This window comes from Myotis nattereri (assembly GCF_964212035.1).
Source record: "Myotis nattereri genome assembly, chromosome: 11".
NCBI lineage: Eukaryota > Metazoa > Chordata > Mammalia > Chiroptera > Vespertilionidae > Myotis > Myotis nattereri.
In genome coordinates this window covers 11,266,807-11,290,397 of record NC_138086.1, presented here as the reverse complement: position 1 = coordinate 11,290,397, position 23,591 = coordinate 11,266,807, and the positions used below count along the sequence as shown (strand labels likewise).

The following is a 23,591-nucleotide window of genomic DNA, read 5'->3' as shown; positions in this document are numbered from 1 at the left end:
ACATCGATGTTTTTCTCTCTCTAAAAATTAATAAAAAATCTTTGGAAAAAAAAAGGTTAACTGGTTATTTTAATTGGTGAATATTTTGCGTATTTGCCAATAGCTTTTGATAATACTCAGAATGTCAAGTTTGAAAATTCCTATACAAAAAAGTTTTGCCTTTAAAAAGTTTTCAGTTTCAAGGCCAAAAGTACTATGATTTAGAAATACAAGTACATTGTGATTCTGCTTTTAAACAATCTACCGTAGAGAAGAAGTGAACAAAAATACGTTCTTCTTGGATGTTTCATAACATGAGTGCATTACACAGAATACTTGTGTTAACTGCTGGCAAAATATGACTTAGTATTTTATACCCTCAGCTGACAAAGGCACAAGCTGATTGTCAGCATGAAAGGTCTTTTCGAAGGATGGTGTGATTATTAAGTAAAAAATGATTTTAACCACAGAAAAGACCACCCAAATGCTATAGAATTATCCTAATTACTTCCCTAAGAACTTCACTTTCAGGAATATTTGTAATGAACCAGAACTTCTAGTACACCTTCCTTTGAATGCTCCTGTTCTTTAGTTTCCAAAATCCTGACAAAGGAAAAGCCTGTATCACATATTTACCTAATTCACAGAAATGCATTATAAATTTGTATCCCAGGTACACATTTTGTATAGTCTACAAAAGTAGCATTCATATCTGAAGACTTAGGTCTGTCATAATTCTCGATTTCAATGTCCTCAAGCAACCCCAGGCTCTAGCTCTACAGTTGCTTGAACTCCTCTCCTCTTTGCACCTCAGCCAGTCACTCCCTTGGCCATACTTGTCATTACTAATAACTCGAACTCCTCAAAATCGCATTTTTAAGCACACACTCTAGCCACCACTTCCTACATTTCTAGATCATTCCTTTCAATATCTCAACTCTAAACATGCCATGGACGAAAAAGGGGTTCTGTAGTAAGTCATAAATTCCTAACTGGGCAAGGCCATGGTGGGTAGTCACGCCCTGGGCCTATAACTTCTTTAGTGAAAGGTTTTTAAGCCAGCCCTGCCCATTTTTCTTGTGCATCTAGGTTAACACACCTTTGAAATGCTAGAAATAATAACTGCTCCCAAGAGAGCACATAATCTTAACTATCCTGTAATCTAAGCCTGCCTTGCTTTCTTCCACCTACATGTAATTTGTCCTTAAATTCCCTCCCTTTATCTCTAATGCATAAAAATAACTGCAAACTCTCATTCACTGGAGCATTTCAGATCTTGCTTCCCAGCAACAGCTGTCAGTTTGGCTCAAATAAAACCTTCTAAATATTTTTACAGGTTTATATATTTCTTAAACCAACAATCCATTGATCGTGACACCATTTCCACTACCTTTCCTCCTCCGTCAAGTCCTCACTTTCCTGCTTACCTGCTTTAAATTCCACAGACTGGTATTATAACCTTGCTTCCTTTTCCTTGTGAGTCATCTCTTCTTAGCAAAACCACAACCTTGGTTAAATTCAATTTATTCACTCTATACCCACACCCATACAACTGTATATGGCTGAAGAAGAAGAAAGGAAGAGCCATACTCACTGGTCTCACTTTAAATTCATTATCACTCGCCTTGAGGCGTCCTTCATTTTCTTTGGCTCTCACAGTGTTTCCCGTTCTTCTGGCTCAGAGCGCTCCTCTACCCGAAGTCTCTAGTATGCAACTGCTACAGGCATTTCCCATGGAAACCTAAAACCCAGCTCCTGACCAGCCCTTCCCACCCAAATCTTCCCCAACTTTCAGCTCCCATATCCGAGGCATTCTTTTTATCTCACATTCCACAAACCGTCTTTTGAAGTCACAGCCTAGTTATCACCTCAGGCCAAACCAGCATTCTCTCGACTACATTATTGAAATAGCCTCCTAATTGTTCTCCCCGATTTTGCTCTTCTCTCCACATTTCAGCCTATTCACACAGACATAATGGATCCTAGTAAAACTACATCCCTGAAGCTTTCGGTTATGCTGGATTTCCATTCTTGCACTTTAATAAAATGCTAATTTTAGACCATAAAAGACTACTCTATTGCACAACCATTATTTCACACTATGTTCTGAATTATTTTGATACATATTACCTTTCACGTGCACACCACCTTAAAAATAGGCACATGTATTTTCAAGAAAGCATTCAAGGTCATAAGACAGAGTCAAAGCCATCGACCTTCAGGGGATACAAACCCACAATAGCCCCATTGATACAGCTGAGCTAATTAAAGATTCATAGATGCCCAGCCCGTGGCACAGTGGTTGAGTGTGGACCCATGCATCAAGCGGTGGCTGGTTAATTCCTAGTCAGAACACATGCCCGGACTGCAGGCTCATTCCCCAGTATGGGGTGTGTAGAAGGCAGCTGGTCAATGCTCCTCTCTCTCTCATCCATGTTTCCCTCTCTCTCTCCCTCTCCATTCCCCTCTCAAAAAAATTAATCGATAAAAACATATTTTAAAAAAAACTTTAAGTCTTAGGTTCGCCGCTGGAAAGGCCCGGGTGCAGAGGTGTGGCAGGAGGTGCTGAGGCACAAGGGCTGCTATCAGAGCCAGACATGGCTCATTGGCACTGCAGTGCCCGCTGCTGTCAGCGGCCCCTGCCCTGCCTCCATTTCCCTACGCAACCAGGGAGTCCCACACCTCTCGCCTGCTCCAGCGGTGAGTGAGAATGCCAAGGTGCGAGAGTGCCAAGGGTGGCAGTGGCAACAGTAGTGGCAGCACTAGTGGCTCCAGCAGCAGCTGCGGCCCAGGAGCCCAGAGAGGTCTCTGAGTTTGCAAAACCGCCATGCAGACCTTCCCAGAGACGTTGTGCCACCTAAGAACCAACAGAGAAAGCTGGTGAACAAGGCTTTGATTCTTGCCTTACTGTCCTGTCTAGGACCTCCATTATAATGCTGAATAGAAATGGTGAGAGATGTTCTTGCTTTGTTCCTGATTTTATGAGAAAGCGTTTGTAATTTTATCACTAAATGTAATATGAAATTCTAGGCATTTTATGGATGCTCTTTGTATTTCTAAATTGAGAATTTGGTCAATCTTTTTTCTCTAATTAATATGATCATGTGGCTTTTCATCTTTATATTGTTAATATAGTAAATTATATTTATTGATGCTTTGAATGTTAAATCACCTTGCATTCCTGAAATATGCTTCACTTGGTCATGATGAAATTTTTTTTAAAAAATTAAATCTTTATTGTTCAGATTATTACAGTTGTTCCTCTTTTTTCCCCCCATAGCTCCCCTCCACCCGGTTTCCACCAAACCCTCTGCCCTTACCACCCCCCGCCCCACTGTCCCCATCCATAGGTGTACGATTTTTGTCCAGTCTCTTCCTGCACCCCCCACACCCCTTTCCCCCCTGAGAATAGTCAGTCCACTCCCTTTCTATGCCCCTGATTCTATTATAATCACCAGTTTATTCTGTTCATCAGATTATTTATTCACTTGATTTTTAGATTTACTTGTTGATAGATGCATATTTGTTGTTCATAATTTGTATCTTTCCCTTTTTCTTCTTCTTCTTCCTCTTCTTAAAGGATACCTTTCAGCATTTCATATAATTCTGATTTGGTCGTGATGAACTCCTTTAGCTTTTTCTTATCTGTGAAACTCTTTATCTGACCTTCAATTCTGAATGATAGCTTTGCTGGGTAAAGTAATCTTGGTTGTAGGTTCTTGCTATTCATCACTTTGAATATTTCTTGCCACTCCCTTCTGGCCTGCATAGTTTCTGTTGAGAAATCAGCTGACAGTCGTATGGGTACTCCCTTGTAGGTAACTGACTTTTTTTCTCTTGCTGCTTTTAAGATTCTCTCTTTGTCTGTTGCTCTTGGCATTTTAATTATGATGTGTCTTGGTGTGGTCCTCTTTGGATTCCTTTTGTTTGGGGTTCTCTGGGCTTCCTGGACTTGTAAGTCTATTTCTTTGACCAGGTAGGGGAAGTTTTCTGTCATGATTTCTTCAAATAGGTTTTCAATATCTTGCTCTCTCTCTTCTTCTGGCACTCCCATAATTCAGATGTTGGTATGCTTGAAGTTGTCACAGAGGCTCCTTACACTATCTTCATATTTTTGGATTCTTTTTGCTTTTCCAGTTGGGTGTTTTTTGCTTCTTCGTATTTCAAATCATTGACTTGATTCTTGCGATCCTCTAGTCTGCTGTTGGAACTCTGTATAATATTCTTTATTTCAGTCAGTGTATGCTTAATTTCTAGTTGGTCCTTTTTCATAACCTTGAGGGTCTCACTAGATTTCTTGAGGCTCTCATTAAATTTATCGGCGGTTTCTAGAAAATTCTTGAAAAACCTTATAACCGTGGTTTTGAACTCTATATCCAGTAGTTTGCTTTCCTCCATTTCTGTCATTTGTGACCTGTTTCTTTGTCTCCGCATTTTTTATGGTTCCCTGTGTTGATAGAGTGGCTTTCTGTGCAAGGTGTCCTATAGGGCCCAGTGGTTCAGCCTCCCCAACTACCTGAGGTGGATACTCTTAGTGCACCCCTTTGTGGTCTTTGTGCACAGTCTTGTTGTAGTTAAGCCTTGACTGTTGTAGGTATCACTGGGAGGAATGGACCTCCAGGCCAATTGGCTTTGAGAATCAGCTGTGTCTGTAGTAGGAGAATTTCTGTGCTGGAGACACCCTTCTGGGGCAAGACTTGCTTCAGTGGGGCTTTGGTACTCACTGAGTCTGCCCCGAGTGTGTCCCTTATGGATCTGAGGAGTTGTAATCTGGATGGTCCCACTCTGACCACTGGGTACACTGGCCCTTGGATCTCTAAGGAGGTGCTAATTTAGCCTCTGCCTGAAGCTACCTAGTAGGAGCTATGGAGAGATCTGCAGATTCCTCTTCTTTGTTTGGGGTTTGGAAGTGCCCAGATGAGGCCCAGCTGTGAAGCAATGCAAGCTGCTGTGGGGCCTTGGGCCTTCTTTTGGAAGTTCTGGGTCTCTCTGACCCAGCTGCAGTTTGTTAGGTAATTTTCAGATTGCAAAGGGCCGGGCCTTTCATATGCAAAAGCCTCTGTGCATAGCTTGGGTGGGGCAGGGTCTCAGGGGATCAACAGGGCGGAGCAAGCTGCTATGGCTGCTCCTCAGTCCTACCCTAAGAGGCCCTCGTCTTAGTGTCCCGGTAATCGCTGCAAGCACCTCTGAGAGAAAGCCGCCCTCAAGCTCCGACCGATGCCAGACAGTCCAGTTTCTCCCCGTATGAGTCTGTGTCCCCAGAGACTTCCTGGAACTGGAGTTCAGAGCTGTCAGGAGCTTGAGACTCCCTCCCAACTGAAAAAGACAACAGCGTCCTCAGTTGCCAGCCCTTTCCATGTGCCCCTCCATACCTCTGCACTTTACTTCCGCACCTCCTCTGAGTCTCAGTGTGCTTTTCTCTTTCCTTCTAGTTGTAGATTTTCCATTCAGCCAGCCTTCCTGTGGTTCTGGATGATGTCCATTTTGTCTTTTACTTGTATTTTTGAAGTGGTTGGGCGAGGCAGCAATTTCTGGTGTTTACCTATGCCATCATCTTGGTTTCTCCCAATGAAACTTTTTTTTATATACAGGTAGTCCTCGGGTTATCTTGGACTCGACACACATCATTTCATGGTTACGTCACCATCTCCCATTTATTTATAAAAAAAAAAGTTTCATCATTTCAACATATGTACATATGTGCTTTGTTTCTTATTATTTATTTACCACAAGGTCAGGAGTTATCTTTCTTTTAAATTTTTTTTACTGTTTCATTTTATTACTGCTGTGTATGTGCTCCATGTGAGTGATGTTAGGTGCTTATGTAGGTGGGTTCCGACTTACAGCGAAATCGGGTACATTGCGCCGTGCCGTAGGAACAGATTTCCAAAGCAACCCGAGGACCTACTGTAGTGCTTCATTTGCTAATATTTTCCCGACAGTTTTGCACCTGTGTTCATGAGGGATGTAGGTCCATGATTTCCTTTCTCTCTTCTTCTCTTTCCCCTTCTCCCTTTCCCTTCATTCTTTCCTGGCTCTCCTTCTTCCCCTGACTAGGAATTGTGATTAGTACTTAGTTTTCTCTGCATGTGTAGATTATCCTATACTAGAGGCCCGGTGTGTGTGTGTGTGTGTGTGTGTGTGTGTCCCTCAGCCCAGCCTGCACCCTCTCTAATCTGGGACCCCTCGGGGGATGTCCGACGGCCAGTTAGGCCCGATCACACAGGCAGTTGGACATCCCTCTCACAATCCGGGACTGCTGGCTCCTAACTGCTTGCCTTCCTGATTTCCCTTAACCACTTCTGCCTGCCAGCCTGATCTCCCCCTAACCGCTCCCCTGCTGGCCCGAAGACCCCAAACTGCCCTCCCCTGCTGGCCCGATCGCCCCCAGCTGCCCTCCCCTGTCAGCTCAGTCGCCCCCAACTCCCCTCCCCTGCCGGCCAGATCACCCCCAGCTGCCCTCCCCTGCTGGCCTGGTCACCACCAACTGCCCTCCCCTGCTGGCCTGGTCGCCCCCAGCTGCCCTCTCTTGCCAGCCTGGTCTCCCACAGCTGCCATCCCCTGCCAACCTGGTCGCCCCCAGCTGACCTCCCCTGCTGGCCATCTTGTGATGTGAGGGCATCATGCAAGGGCTGGAGGACCACCTAGGCTTTTATGCAAATTGTCCCTTCAACCTGGAGTTTGACCAGGGGGTGGGGTTGGCCCACAAACTGCCCAAGGCCCCTCCCCTCCATTGGCCCTGCCCCTGATTGGCCATCCCCAGCCTGATCGGGGGCAGGGCCAACCAGCCAACCTCTTGTGTCCCCTCCCCCAGCAGGTCTGGCCCGATCAGCCCAGATTGGGGCAGGCCAGCTGGACCCCACCTGTGCACAAATTTGTGCACTGGGCCTCTAGTAATTTATAATAGCAGACCTTCTAGTTTAAAAACACTTTTACATTTCTGGAAAAAATCCAACCAAGTGATATTACAAATTTCTCAATATTATTGGATTAGTTTTGTTAATATATTCATAAGTAAAACTGACCTGTACTTTTCTTCGCTGGTTTTGTTATCAAGGTTATTTTAGCCACATAAATGAATTTTAAAAGATTTCCTCTTTTTCTTTTTTGGATAGGATTAGTTATTTGGCAGAATCCTTTTGAACCTTTTCATTATTTATTCACCATTACAGACAGGGGGTAGGGAGGAGGGAAACCACTTTAATTTAAATGTTATATGGCTGTTTCAGTTTTCTGTTTCTTCTTGAGTCAGGTTGGCTAAATTACATTTGTGTTTCTTCTGAGGCACATTACATTTATTAAAAATGTATTATTTGGTTCTGTTTTTGAATTTTCAAGCTTACTGGCAAAAGTTGTTTATGGTTTTAGCTGTATCTCTTGTAAACAAAATAACTATTGCATGCTTGCTGTTACCTTGCAATAAAATAAATTATTTTTTAAAATCATTAAAAAAAATCTTCAAAGATTAATCTAGTATTTACTTCACAATCATCATCAGACTACTGAAATGTCTTAAATTTGCCATTTCATTTTCTTAAGGAATCCCAGTATGACAAAAGTTGTATTTTAAAACTACAGAAAACGATTTAACTAAAAATGTCAAAATTTCGTATTTTCAATGCTTTCCAAAGCCCAACAGTGATTTTTAAAAATAAATTAAATAATATGCTTTTATTAAGAAAATTTTAAAAATCTATACAACTCAAGCTAATGAAATACTTTATTGTGCATAATAAAAGTGGTATTTTTTAAAAAAACATTTCCAGGCCCAGACATTTGCAGAAGTATGTGAGGAAAGAATCCCACTGGAGTATAATAAGCGGTACTCGATTGATGAAACCATAATCCAATCCACTCCCTATATTAAATACTTACATTCACCACAGGCTTGAAATCCCTGTAGCATCAGTAATTGTATTTTTAAAAATATTTTAAACATGCGTATGATGCACAGGAAGATGGAAAAATTTAGACTGTAACTGCATACCTTATGTACTCCCAGCTTTTCTAATTTACAACCAGTTAAGAATCACAATTTTTAAAGAAAGTATTTTAAAATAATATGACTCACTGGTAAGTGATTTTCTACTCAAATAAATAAGAAAAATTTCATCTTAATGTCACATGGAATTTCAGTACTTTTCAATTCAAGAAAAAAAAAATCAACTGAGACATGGTCATAGTTCAGGATTATATATATATTACAATTTGCCTTGTTATAATACATTTGTGGCTTCATGATAAAAATAACTCAAGAACATATGGAATTCAAGCTAATTTGCATAACTCACAAGAAAAAAGCATTAAATGCATTTCTGAAATAAGTTTTTCATTTAATTTTAGAATCTCAAAACAGCATTAGACCTTGGCCTTGTTTAAAAAAAGTTTAGTTAAACACTAAGCTAGCTAAATAACCTTCTTGAAAGCTTTAAACACAATTGGTATAGAAAATGCTTTCCCTCTAATATCAATCTTACATAAATGGAAGAGGTGAGGGGGAAAAGGTAGACAATTTCTTTAGCAGCATATATGGCTAAATCCATCAACCACCTTAAACTATAAAGTCCATTATTGACCCCTTTAAAAAGAACTGGCAAATATCAAAAGTTACACACTTCATAAACCAAAAGACAATAATTTTAGGGTTATGGTAATTAAAATATTTTTGAAACACTTCAAAAACTTTTAACATTAAACTAGAGGAATCATCTCTTCATTGTAAGAAAGGCATAACAGAAAGTGAAAGACATTTAAACTAAACTTATTTTCAATCCTCTTTGAACAAAAGAAATTAAAAATAATGGCTGATTAGCTAAGCTTTGTGCTCTAACCAAACTAATTACAGTGATATTTAAATGGCAACAGCCCACCTGACTGGGTAGCTTGATCATTCTGAATAATTTTGCAATATTTTTTTTAAAAACACAGAGACACTAAAATGATCCAATCATGCAATGTTCATCTTATGCATTCTGCATCTCTTTGCCAATCTTGTAGCTGAGGATCTTGTTCCAATCAATCTTAGTGCGTGTAACTGGCAACTGTCGACGTAAGGCTTTGAAAGTAGTGTCCGACATTGTCTGATAATTCTCACTGATGGCAGTCTATGAAAAACAGTGGTTAAAGGTTTAAAGAAATTAAAGGAACAGAACAATTTATAAAACACATAGGTGTTTTAGGAAAACCCTTATTATGGCAGCCTGCTTCATTGCTTTTAAAAGTCAAATAAAATCCCAATATGTTTTTAATAGCTGTTTAAAAGCAGCTAAAAGAAAATGCTTATCATTTTGAATAATTAAATTCAAATGAAGTGAAATTATAAATGAGTTAACACTTGAGCATGCTAATTTGGATCTATTTTACTATTATTCACTCAGAACGATTTCATAAATTACTCTTTGTAAGGAATGAAAACTTGTCCAATCCACAAATTAAATGTTTATGCTCAATGTGAAAAGCAGAATACAAAATGAAATATGACCTCAGCAGACACATAATCCAAATGCTTCCGGAAATACTTCCTAAATAAAAATTTCCAATCAGAAACAATCATTTAAAACCTTGGCATATTTTGAAAAATACTCAATTTTGCCTACATTTTCACAAGTTTGCCCTTGCGGTAAAAACAAACAAAAACACACAAAAAGACTACGTCTTATTGCAGTGAAACAATGAAAAAAATTCAGGCTTATGACTAAAATTAAATTTTCAGTGGTATTATTTATAAGCAAATATAGATAAAAGTATTTTGAAGATCATACCTGGTATTCATTTTCTGCAGCTTCTACAATCTTTATAAATTCTTTTGCTGTTTGCACCTCATTCTGAATAAAAATAAAACCAAAAGTGAATAAAATATTAATTTAAAACTATACCACTATTATTTTAAAATAGGTATGCTATATATGTATGGTTAAAAATGTTATAATTTAATAAATAACTGATAGAAATTGTAATAAAGGGAAAATATTGTAAGAGAATTATTCTAAGTCCAAGGGGAACTAGAAAAAAAAAGTTGAAAAGTTCATAGAATGAGGCTGGTCTCAGAGTTTCACTGGTTAAAGAAGGAGAAATTTTAATAATCCTCTTTGCTGAAAAATGCAATTATAACACTTGACATGCATTCCATTAGACAATCTTTATAGGTAAGAAGTCAGATTCCTAATTGACTATATTTAAATATCATTCTATAAATAATAATAATAATAATAATAATAATAATAATACCTTAAAATATTACCAACTAGGAAGAGCATATTTTAAAGTTTTGGTAAATTTATTGTATTGTTGAAATATATTCTGGAATTCTTTAAACTTTCTAATACGTGGCCTTCTCTGTTTTTTTTTGCTAACAGTAATGTTAATGGAAATCTAGATGTTTGTATAAAACAGTGTTAATATAAAATTCTCAAAATACCTTACTATATCATTTATAGTTGACCCTTGAACAACATGGGTTTGAACTGTAGGAGTCCACTTTTTTAATATTTGGATTTTTTTCAATAAATACACAGTACTGTAAATATATTTTTCTTCCTTATGATTTTCTTTTTTTTTTTTTAAATATATTTTATTGATTTTTACAGAGAGGAAGGGAGAGGGATAGAGAGTTAGAAAGATCGATGAGAGAGAAACATCGACCAGCTGCCTCCTGCACACTCCCTACTGGGGATGTGCCCGCAACCAAGGTACATGCCCTTGACCGGAATCGAACCTGGGACCTTTCAGTCTGCAGGCCGACGCTCCATCCACTGAGCCAAACCGGTTTGGCATGATTTTCTTAATAACATTTTTTTCTCTAGCTTACTTTACTGTAAGAATATATTATATAATACATATAATATATAAAATTTATTAATTGACTGTTATCAGTAAGGCTTATGGTCAACAGTAGACTATTAAGTTTTGGGGGAGTCAAAAGTTATATGCAGATTTTCAACTGTGAGGAAAGTCCCCATATTAAGGATCAACTTATATATTTGCAAGTATATATTTATAGTTCTATAATGGGTATGTTTTTTTTGTCTAAAAACAATAAAACAACAATGAAAACCTGTAAGATAAAGTGAAAGACACATTTCTAAAAAACTCAGCACAAACTGATATATTAGTAGTTAAGTTTAATTACTGTAATAACCATCTCTCACAACTCCACAGTCTATAATTTTTGTGGACAAATGTCTCTTTCTCTTTTTTGTTAATCCTCACCCGAGGATATTTTTCCATTGGTTTTTGGAGAGAATGGAAGGGAGGGGGAGAGAAAGAGAGAAACATCAATGGGTTGCCTCCACATGAGCCTCCACTAGGGCAATGGATTGAGCCTGCAACAGAGGTATGTGCCCTTGACCAGAATCAACCCCCGACCCTTCAGTCCGTGAACCCACGCTCCATCCACTGAGCCAAACTGGCCAGAGCAACAAATGTTTCATAAGAAGAATCTCTGCCCAATGTCAAACTCCCCAAAGAAGATAATAACCAAATGCCCTGTTTACGCTTGTTCATGATATAGAACTATACCGAATACAATGTCTCGTGGAGAACCAGATATTAGCAAATTTTGCAAGAGGAGTACCACTTAGCACAACACAAATGCCTATGCGAGAATATCACAGTAATGTTATATTATTAATATCCTTGGGGCAATGAAAATCCACAAAGAAACTGATGCACATGCAATGGAAAGAATGTGAAAAAACTTTTTAGGGAAATAAAACCAAGTTCAAAGTTTCTCGAATTTGAAAGCTGAACTTCAAAAAACTTTATTAAATTATAATCCTAATAGAGAGAGAAAAAAGCATACAACACAAACATAAAGGTTAAGTAAAGGATCAGAGATTTAAATTTAAAAGCTAAAACTATAAAATTCATAGAAAAAACACTCAAGGTAAAATCTTCATGACTGTGGGTTAGGCCAGTGGTCGGCAAACTGCGGCTCACCAGCCACATGCGGCTCTTTGGCCCCTTGAGTGTGGCTCTTCCACAAAATACCACGTGCGGGCATGCACGTACAGTGTGATTGAAACTTCGTGTGCAGAAGTTTGGTATTCTGTGGAAGAGCCACACTCAAGGGGCCAAAGAGCCGCATGTGGCTCGCGAGCCGCAGTTTGTTGACCGCTGGGTTAGGCAATGGTTTCTATTTATGGACCAAAAACACAAGCAACAAAAGAAACAAACGGACTACAGCAAAACTGAAGTTTTGCCCAGACTGGTGTGGCTCCATGGTTAGAGCATTGGCCCGTGGAGTGACGGGTCATGGGTTCGACTCCCGGTCAAGGGCACACACCTGAGTTGCAGGTCCCATCCCTAGCCCTGACTGGGGTGGACCAGGGCATGTGCAGGAGGCAACCAGTCGATGTGTCTCTCTCACATGGATGTTTCTCTCTTTTTCCTTCCCTCTCTCACTCCCCTCTCTGACAATCAATGGGAAAAATTTATCCTTGGGTGAGGATTAACAAAACAAAATGAAATACTTTGTTCTGCAAATTATACTATCAAGAAAATGAAAAAATATAGAATGGGAGGTAAAATTTGCAAATCATATTTCTGATACAGGATTTGAACCCAGAATATATAACCTACAACTCAGCAATAAAACACAAATAACCAATTAAGAATAGGCAAAGGATCTGAGCAGACCTTTTAAATACATAAATGACCAATAAATATGGGAAAAGATGCTCATTATCATTACCCATCAGGTATATGTAAATAAAAACCACAAGATACCATTTCATACCAACTAGGATGGCTATAACCAAAAAGACAGACATAAATTTTGGTGAGGATGTGGAAAAACTGGAACCCTCATATACGACTGATGGAAATGTAAAATAACACAGCCACTCTGGAAACAGTCTGGCAGTTTTTCAAAAGGTTAGTCTCCTATGACCCAGCAATTCCACTGCCACATATATACCAAAGAGAAATTATAACAAATGTCTGCACAAAAATTTTTACATGAAAGTTCACAGCAGCAAAAAGTAGAAAACAACACAAATGTTCAGCAACTAATAAGAGGATAAATAAAATGTGGTATATAAAATATTACTTGTCAATGAAAAGGAACGAAATACTGATATTTGCTCCAACATGAATGAAACCTGAAAACATGCTAAGTGAAAAAAGCCAGTCATAAAGATCACATATTATAAGATTCCATTTATTTGACAGGTTAAGAATAGGCAAATCCACAGTCAGAAAATCGGATTCATGGTTATCTAGGCCTGAGTGATTTGATAGGGCTGGTGGGGTGGGAGGAATGGGGAGTGATTAATAACGGGTACTGGATTTTTAGAGGACAAAAATGTTCTAAATTAGACTGTGTTGATTATTATACAATCCTGTTAACATACTAAAAAACACTGAAATTTACACTCTAACAGGGTGAATGGCATGTGAATTATATCTCAATAAAGCTGCTAAAAAAAGTTAGGTACCAATTTCCATTACTCACCATCTTGAATCTACCTGAAAACACTTTAATTTGAAGCAGAAATATTGCTTAAATGTTACTTCCAAAACTGTTCTAGTTTTACAGAAGGATTAGGTTGTTTACATTTATTTTAGAATTAATTACTTACAGACACTGTTAGGGAATCTTGTATGTCTTTATGACTCACTAGCTGAACATTACCATCTTCATAATAATGAACCTATTAAAAAAAGAAAGTGCAGAAACCACATTATAGGCAGGAACCATCATGATCCTCATGGCTTCAACAATCACATCACTGTATGTGACTATCAATTTAAGCTGTAACCTAAACTTCTCTGGTGAACTCCTGCCCTCAGTCTAGTGAGAACACTAGTTAGCAGTTCCTGCAGTCACTTAGGCAAGCCCTCCACTGGTCTGACTGCTGGACATTTTTACCTCATAAATATTCTGATAGCTAAACTCAAGATTTCCAAAAGTGAGCTCACAATACTCCCTCCCCAACGCTGCTCCTTTTTTGTGTATTTCTACCAATCATTTAATTCCTCAATTTCAAAGACATGAGTTTATTCACAAAACATTAATTGAGTGATTACTATGTGTGCCTCCTATTAAGAAGGTTCTAGGGACATACAGCTTTTTTTTAAAAACAAAACAAAACCCTGACCTCAGATTTTAACACAACATAGCAGGTATGTAAAAAGTAAATTAGTAATACTCCAGATTCTCTCTAGCATTAAAAAAAAGGACTTCAGAAAAAAAGATAACACTGCACTTGGGTTTAGCAAAATGACTGACAAATCAGGGAAGATAAGGACACTTAGCTTAGAGAACAGCGTACTTTCTATAGGAAGGCTTGGATGGAACGTGTGCGAAGTCAGGGAGGGAGAGGAGTGGCTGGAGAGATATATATAGTAGGGAACAAGTCAACTTTGGGCCTTGAACGCCACATAAAAATGTCTAGACTATCTAGTAGGTGAGAGTATACTGCTAAAATGTTTGTAAGCAAGCAAGTAACATATCCAGATTTAAATTTAAAAAATCATCTCTTTTGATGGCAAGTGCGAAAAATAGATTAGGGAATGGCAAAAGGTCCAGCAATTCAGCAAAATAAAAAGAAAATGCTTATATGAGCAAATTATTTAAAGAACAGACTGAGTGATAACACCTAATTTTAACTGTGTTTTGAGAATCTGTCAGTTATCCTTGCAGATTCTTGATGACTATAGAGAATGCATTACAACATTATTTAAAAGATGAAATCAGCACTACTTGTTTTTCCAATTTCCTCAACACAAAGATCTGAAGAAGAAATGGTTATTTTATATTATAAAAATGTAAACTTATGAATCATTGTTTTGCTATTAAGAGATCACTAAACAAATTCTTTTTATTTCATACCTGAATTTTCAAGATGCCAACCACTTGAGTGGTTGAAGGAGTGATTGTAAACTTCCACTCTGACCTCCAACGACCATTCCTTAAAAATAAAAACAGCAGCTGTAAATAGGTAGGGAAAATAAATTTTAAGTGACAGATTTAAATTGAATGTTACAGCCTGGCCGGCATGGCTCAGTGGTTGAGCACTAACCTATGAACTAGGAGGTCACGGTTCGATTCCCAGGGCACACACTTGGGTTGTGGGCTAGATCCCCAGTACTGGGGCATGCAGGGAGCAGCTGATCAATGATTTTCTCTCATCATTGAAGTTTCTATCTCTCTCACCCTTCCTCTCTGAAATCTATTAAAAACCATTTTTTAAAAATGTAATGTTATAGTATGAGAGAATGTGGGGGATGAATGCTAGATATTCATTAAACTAAAACATGTAAGCTACTTTTAGAGAAAAATTTTAAGCTGCTTCTTCAATTGACTCACTTATGTTTTAATTAAGAATAAATAAATGTTCATATTATCAGGAGCTTTCGCAAATCAATACAGTTTAACATCCACTGAGTTATACAAAGTACCAAATAATTTAAAAAGAATGGATAGTAGTACAATATTCTTTTTTTTAACTGATTTCTTCTCCTTTTTTTTTAAGAAAGAGAGAGAGAGGAAGAGGGAGAAAGAGAGAGACATCGATGGGAGAGCAATACATCGATCAACTGTCTCCTGCACACCCCCTACTGGGGATCAAGTCTGCAACTTGGGCGTGTGCCCTGACTAGCAACCTTTCGTGGCACGGGATGATGCCCAACCAACTTTGCCACACCTGCCAGGGCAGTAAGACAACATTCTTAAGGAGGTTTTGATATCTGGAAAGAAAAGGGCTATAAAGAATTATAAGCATCAGATATCCCCCACACCTCCTTTCCAATTTTAGGTTTAAAGTTTTCACATCAAAGGCACATCCCTCCTACCACTTCCTGAAATTATTTTCGGTATACAAATTAATACATATTCATCATGGTAGGAAATTGTGAAGTTACATCAAGCAACAGGTATGCTATTCATTTTTGTCTCCCATTCCAGGTAATGAAATTTATCCTTCCCGCCCCGGAGAGCCTTTTCCATAGCAACTCCTTTTCTCTTTTCTTTCCATCTTTACTTGCTCTTTGCACACTATAGACACCCTGATATGCAAATCGGTACCTGTCAGTTTTTTTGTTTTGTTTTTTGTTAACCCTCACCTGAGGATATTTTTTCCATTGATTTTTAGCGAGAATGGAAGGGAGGGAGGAAGAGGTGGAGGAGGAGAGACAGAGAAAAACATCGATGTGAGACAGTCACATCGATTGGTTGCCTCCCTGGGCTCAAACCTATGATCCTTTGATGCCCAGGCTGACACTCTAACCAATGAGTCATAACAGCCAGGGCCTGTTAGTTCTTTTGAACAGTATACATTTCTAAAATAATCACAGGGCTAATAGATCACTATACTGGCCTTGGTATAAAATTATTTGTGTTCTTTTCAATATTCTTGCAGTCTAACCAATCATAAAAATCTGTAGAATGATGACTCTCATACCTAAAGTTAACTCTTAACATTTGAAAAGTATTATTATTAGAACAATGTTTATCACGTACAAAATAAAAGAGAATTGTTTAACGTCTTGATTTTTAGTGACTCATCCAAAATTATCCATAGAAGCTCAGTTGGAAAGAACCTAGATCAGTGATGGTGAACCTTTTGAGCTCGGCGTGTCAGCATTTTGAAAAACCCTAACTTAACTCTGGTGCCGTGTCACATATAGAAATTTTTTGATATTCGCAACCATAGTAAAACAAATACTTATATTTTTGATATTTATTTTATATATTTAAATGCCATTTAACAAAGAAAAATCAACCAAAAAAATGAGTTCACGTGTCACCTCTGACACACGTGTCATAGGTTTGCCATCACTGACCTAGATCTATTCATTTTATTTCATAATTCCAAAAGAAGTTATTCCTTTTATTTAGTTATTAATATCAAGCACTAGTGAGTTCTAGGCATATACATTTCTAACTTATCATGACTGACTGTGAACAGAAAAAAAAATCCAAATCAAGTAATGGTATGAATTTGAGAACTATTTCAAAAGATCCTTCCAAAGAAATTGTTACATAGTAAAAGTAAATGATGCTGAGTAGAAAGTACCCTTTCATCAATCGTCTAAATAGTCATTATGTCATAGCCTTTATAATCTTCCCCTCTCTTCTATTAATGCTGTACTTACAAATGTGTATTCATTCAAAAAAACATTTATTAAGCTCTCTAATATGGCTAGACATTAGGGAAACAGTAGAGATCAAGAAGAGAATGTCCCTAGTGAAATCTACAAAACATCCATTAAAAACACACACATAAAAAACCCAAAACCAAAACATCATGACTAATATTTTCTGATTTTTTATTCTATTTTTACTTTAGGTGAATTGAAATATATTTCTTTGCACCAATATTTATATTTTAATGAGATTCTTGTGATATGTGGTGTTGAGAACTTTGGAATATCATATAAAATCTGTCTTTTCCCATAATTGGAAATCATTTTTAACTTCAATGATATAGTATTCTTAGTGATAGTGTAGGAAAAAAAAATTGATCAGATATGTAAAGTAAAATAGTGAGAACAGAAAATTCAAGGACATTATCTTCATTCTACATATGCTAGAGTTCTAATAAATTGTATTTTTGAAAACTAATTAGTAAATTTACTATAGCACACTTTAAGGTAATATGCTTTAAGGTAAAACTTAGTAGCAAGAATTTATCTTTAAGTAGTTCAGTTTCAACAAGACTTATTTTATTAACATATCCTGACACAAACAGCATAAATTAATAGTGATTTTATGCAGATATATTTATTTAGGATACTGGTAGGGTAATGCTACAGGTTTTTAAGACTAAAATGGAGAAATCTTTTTTTCCCCTTTTTAATTTGTCTATTCTCCACAACCTTTTAAAGCACAATGTGACTCGAACACTATATTTCTATTCACAAAACTTGCTTTGAGTTACTTTCAAATGGCTTTACAACATGCCTAGGTTGGCTTATACTTCTGCTACACTAAACTCCTTTTCTTTGGAGTCAGGCCCTATGGATAATTACTCCCTTCAAGTTGGTCAGCTTTTCATACTAATTTCTAGAGGCTGTACATGCAGTTGATAACTACAGGGGATGTTGCCGGGAGCCGGTCCATCCTTGCTGTTTCAAGGGACCTGGCATATATGGCATACTGTTCTTAGTATGTTTGCTCACCTTCTTGGCACTATGTGTTTTAACCAAGGTTACCTCTCTGAGAAAGGTTGTTTCCCCAAGAATCATGTAAGCGTGATTCTTACAATCATGCTTAAGCTACATAATCTTTACTCCCTGGAATGGAGATAAGAAACGCCCTAACCTTTGGAATAGAGATTAATAGGGTTGGAATCAACTGGTATAAATACAGATGTAACAAGACAACAGGACACAGAACCCAGACACAGAACCTACACAGAACCTAGAGACAGAAGAACTTCGCTGGAGAGAACATGGCAAAAGATCCTGGACAGAAACTGGCCACAGAACCTAGAGACAGAACCCAGTGAGAGAACATGGCAAAAGATCCTGGACTGAACCTGACTACAGAAATTGGCAAGAGAACCTGACTAGAACCTGGTGACTGAACCTGGCTGGAGAACCTGGACAGAACCTGGCTGGAGAACCTAGCAAGAGAACATGGACACAGAACCTGGCTGGAGATCCTAACCAGAACTTCGCTGGAGATCCTGACCAGAACTTGGCTAGAGATCCTGGCTAGGCTGCTGATCAACTGAACACTGTCTCTGTGTCATTCCTTCTTCGCCAACTCCGTCCACACCTTTGGGGACCCCTGGACCTGCTGGGGTTGGACCGCAGCAGGATGTTAGGCTTAAAAGGTAGATCCTAGGGGATGAAAATTGTCTTAACCATGTATCACAGAACACTTTAGCAACAAAAGATTTGGTCTACTTAGGCACTGCCATCTTTGAGGGCGTGGCAGTCAATTTATGTTAGACCACAAAGCTAACATTAGGCTACACGTATCTTACAACAAACTTAACCCCATTCTGTTGAAACAGGCCAAGATGAAACTAGAAAAGAAAAATGAGCTCTGCTTTAGGTGCCTGTCGTATCACAGTCTCATACACTTAGAGGGGAAAGAAACCTGGTCTTCCCTTTAAGTAGTTGTCATGCCATACATATTTTTAAAATGTTACAAATTTTTTTAAAAGTCCTTGAAAATATAAAAATGAAGAAATCTTTAAGTGACTGAAGCTTGTTTACATGTGAAATTGATTTTCCTTCAGGGAAAATGTATTTACATTCCTTCAAACGCTCTTGGTTAACTTTGTAACCTTGCATTTATTTCTGAGATGGTTAAATAGTGGAGCAAGTTTGGGATATAGACCAAACTGGCCCATAGGGGTTACTAACACCTTCAGGAGCACCACCAGCCAACCTGGCTAACAGATCAAAGACTAATACACTTAACAGGTAGATATTATGATCATACTTACTCTGATGAGCATAGTATGAATTAACTAAAAAGGGGGATATAAAGATTTCATTTAATTCTGAATTTATAAAGTCTTAAAGAGCTTCAAAATTTTTTTTAACAGGAGATATCTCAGAAAGTATTATTTAAGAATAAAAAGGCCTACCAACTTGTCAAAGATAAAGATTAATAGGGCAAGTCAGTGCTTTGGGAGACTAGACTTTTATAGTAAGTAATCAAATGACTTGTACAAAAATTATAAGGCATGATTGTAATTTGCTCCACTGTATAACATTTGCCATTACTTCCTCACATTGGCTAACTGGGGACAAGGCAATCCACATGAAAATATCTACGTCAGAGTCCCTAAAGTTCACACACACAAAAAAGTCTTAATTCTTTACCTCTACCCTCCTCCCTCATATAAGTCTCATTCAGAAACAACCCCTTCTCAGAATGAGCATACGGGCCTCCAACTGGTCTGCTCAAAGGCACACAAGTTCCCTTAGGATGCTGCTTGCTAGTTTTTGTATCAAAAGGCTGAAGGTCCCCCCCTCCCCCAATTTTATTTTGTATTGGTTTCAGGTGTATAGCTTAGTGGTTAGACAATCATATACGTTACATAATGTTCCTCTCAGTATTTCCAGTACCCCAACTGGTACCATACACAGTTATCACAATACTATTGATTATATTCCCTATGCTTTACTTACAACCCTGTGACTATTATGTAACTACCAATTTGTATTTGTTAACCCCTTTACCTCTCTCACCCAGTCCTCCAAGCCTCTCCCTTCTGACAACCACCAGTTTGCTCTCTGCGTCTATGAGTCCATTTCAATTTTGTTTATTTTGTTCTTTAGATTCTACATACAAGTGAAATCATAGGCATTTGTTTTTCTCTGACGTTACAATGAGCATAATACCCTCTACGTGCACCCATGCTGTTGCAAATGGGAAGATTTCATTCTTTTTTATGACCAAGTATATTCCATTGTATTTATATGTACCACTTCTTTATCCAATAATCTGTTCAAGGGCCCCTGGATTGCCTCCATATCTTAACTGTTGTAAATAATGCTGCAATAAACATAGGGAATGCATAAGTTCTTTCAAATTAGTGTTTTGGGTTTTTTAGATATATATTCAGAAGTGGAATCTCTGGGTCATAAAAAGGCTGAAGTTTTATATTATGTTGAGATTGCTCTTTGTCAATCATACAAGCAAGGTATAGGTTCAATCAATAAAGCAAGAACCTTTTACAAAGAATATAAACAATGTCGAAATTCTCCAATGCACCAAAATTTTAACTTACCAAAAGTTTTTTGCTTGGAACTGATGGCTTTCTATGCATGCAATAATGGTTTGCTGTCCATCTATTTTTTTACCATATACCTTGATGGCAAAGAAAACAAACATAACAGTGAATTTAGGGCCACAGAAAGTTCAACTTTATAAATCTATAAGATACTAAAAATTGTGTCTTTGGCAGGAACATATAATACTCAAATAAGAACACTTAATCACAGAGCCTTTGTGGATCATAAAAGAACTCACAATTAATAACATGCAATTTACTGAGTAAAACTGATTGTAAAGTAGTCATAAATATTCTAGATATACCGTATTTTTCATTCCAAACACAAGTATCAGAAGCATGAACATACAGATATCAATATGGCTGTTTCCATGTAAATAAAAACTAGACCTAGATTGTGATTATCATCTTTGTTTACTTCACAATCTCAGGGATTGCAATTTCTTTAGTCATTTAAAAAAGTATCTGGAAAGAGATGAGAAATTTACTTATAACTAAGAAAGATTGTTAAGAGAATGCCTATGATATGATGATGTTATTTTACCTCTTGCCTACTGCTTTAGAAGTAATGTTTAAATGGTGCTTTTCAATCCCCCAGGACAAGTGAGGACTCTCTAATTCAACTCTCTCAAATTAAATTTAACCACCTTATTTTTGAGTTATTCTTCCAAAATAATCCTAATCTACAAGGTTATAGTTAAAAAAAGTATAAGGTATTTTAGGTTAGACTTTATTTCTCAAATAATTATTGAGCGCTAGAAACTTAAGAGACCATATGGATTTTTGTCTTAACCAGGAAACTTCTGAGAGTGAAACAGGGTTCTCTTGGTAATATTAATAACTAGAGGCCCGGTGCATGAAAATTCATACACTGGAGGAGGGGTCCCTCAGCCCGGCCTGCCCCCTCTCACAATCCGGGAGCCCTCAGGGGCGGGAAGTGACCCAGCGATCAGGGAAAGGTGATGCCCCATCACACCTCTGCTGCTGCCACTGCTGGCAGCGCAAGCCTTAGCCGGCCCTGGTTACCTGAGCCTCCGGCAGACCTAGGCGGCTAGGCAGCTGCCATCTGAGGCTTGCCTGTGCCTTGGGCCGGCCCTAGGTGGCTGGGGGGCTGAGGAGACTGGGTACTCTGGAGGCAGGCAGGGACTGGGACCTGCCATCTTGTGGCTGTAGGCACTGCCATCTTTGAGGGCGTGGCAGCAATTAGCATATTCCCTCTTTATTAGATAGGATTATGTTGGGACAGTAGGTATAAACCAAGATACATGGTCACCTTAGGTTGGAGAGACAGGCAGAGGCCAGGTCCATAGGGCCTTGAAAGCCATGTTCAGAAACCCAGATTCTATCCTAAGTGCAATGGAAAATTGATGAAGGATTTTAAATAGGGAATTTTCATGATCTGATTGGCATTTCAAAAGATCACTTTGGCTACAGAAATTACAGCACAAACTCACTGTGGGGGACTAAAAAGCCTATCTGGGTACAATCTTATGAAAAGAGAGAGAAAAAAAAGGCTCTGCTACTTTCTTATTTCATCCTGAAAATATAAAGATAGCTTAAACATATGAAAGAACATTATAAAACATAAAAAATTTTATTTTAAAAGACACGAGGACGTAATTCCACTTCCAAATAATTTTATTTGTTCTAAGATCTCATAGCTTAATAAAAAGAAGATTGATCAAAACTTATTGAGATGAATCATGAACATGAGATTAACCCCTAGAGTGCCGGGGAGCATGATTGCGCTCCTCCTGTCTTTCGCCAAAAGTGCTGGGAGCGCTATTGCGCTCCTGCTGCAGTGTCCAGTTCTAAGTCTGCTTTTATTAGTGATGATGATATTGCTAAATATGTCAATTCTTGCTGTGAAGATGATGATTTTGTGGAAGATACTGAATATGTAACTTCATTTACTTGTGATTCATAATTTTTTTCCTAAACTGCTGTAAAATCAGCAAAAATGCCTTGGCAATTTTAGCATAGTTCCTAGGATATTGGTTGGCACTCAAAGGGTTAAAAAATCTCATCATAATTGTGCTCTTCTAATCAATATATGGGAATTCCTACTTGAATTTAATTCAAGGTACAGCATTTTTCCACTCTGGGCTATCATAATATATTTACTATTTAGAATTTCTTGGGGGGGGAAAAAAAAAAAGTAAACATTCTTGAAAATATTTACTTCAAGAAAAAAAAAATGACAAGTTCTATAAATTACTATAAAATTAAAGAGACCATAAAAACACTGTCAGAAGATGAAAGGAAAAGGTGACTTTCACTGATGACTTACAGTGCAGACCCCATTCGGATAATGTTCTTTTACATAAGCTCGCAGAGCAGTTTCTACGGAAGTTCTCCATGATTCAATTGCATTCTCTGCTTCATACGGTCTTGGATCAGTTGCTTCCTTTCTTAAGTGATCAAATTTGAAACAGATTCTATTTTTTGGATCCAAAAACTTTCCATTTCCCACATCGCCATGTTCTGTTATCAATACCTTCAATGATACAATAAATATTGGGAAAAAAGTATTTAGCATTTAAGGGGTCAATGGGGAAAAAAGGGGACATCTGTAATACTTTCAACAATAAAGATAAATTTTTTAAAATACCATTTAAATACTGATATATATTAATATAAATTCACTTAAGCTTTTCCCTTAAAACTATAAAATAAATCTATTCCAAACAACTGATTTAACTACATGGCACAACTACTTCAAATGAGTAGACTTTTATAAAGACAATGATTCATCTTGGATCAGTGGATCTGATTTAATAACTTCTAGCTCCCAGTGAAAAAAATGTATTCTTCTAAAACACCGTTGGAGTCAGATCTATGAATAGCTTACTATTTCTGTTATCATTCTCCAGTTCCTCAAATCTAAGGAAGTGACAATAATTAACCTTTGAT

General features: G+C 37.7%; 1 protein-coding gene across 1 annotated transcript in view; it reads right to left on the bottom strand.

Annotated features, from left to right (window-relative positions):
* Nucleotides 1-7,681: 7,681 nt before the first annotated feature.
* The window catches only part of CAPZA2 (capping actin protein of muscle Z-line subunit alpha 2), a 61,379-nt gene continuing 45,469 nt past the window's right edge, over nt 7,682-23,591 (bottom strand). The window contains exons 5-10 of the mRNA XM_081102711.1: nt 22,969-23,175; nt 20,676-20,755; nt 14,813-14,891; nt 13,560-13,631; nt 9,741-9,803; nt 7,682-9,083 (exon numbers count right to left, since the gene is read on the bottom strand). Coding sequence (XP_080958837.1) covers nt 8,943-9,083; nt 9,741-9,803; nt 13,560-13,631; nt 14,813-14,891; nt 20,676-20,755; nt 22,969-23,175 — 642 coding nt within the window. The 3' untranslated portion in view covers nt 7,682-8,942. The remainder of the gene's footprint in view (nt 9,084-9,740; nt 9,804-13,559; nt 13,632-14,812; nt 14,892-20,675; nt 20,756-22,968; nt 23,176-23,591) is intronic.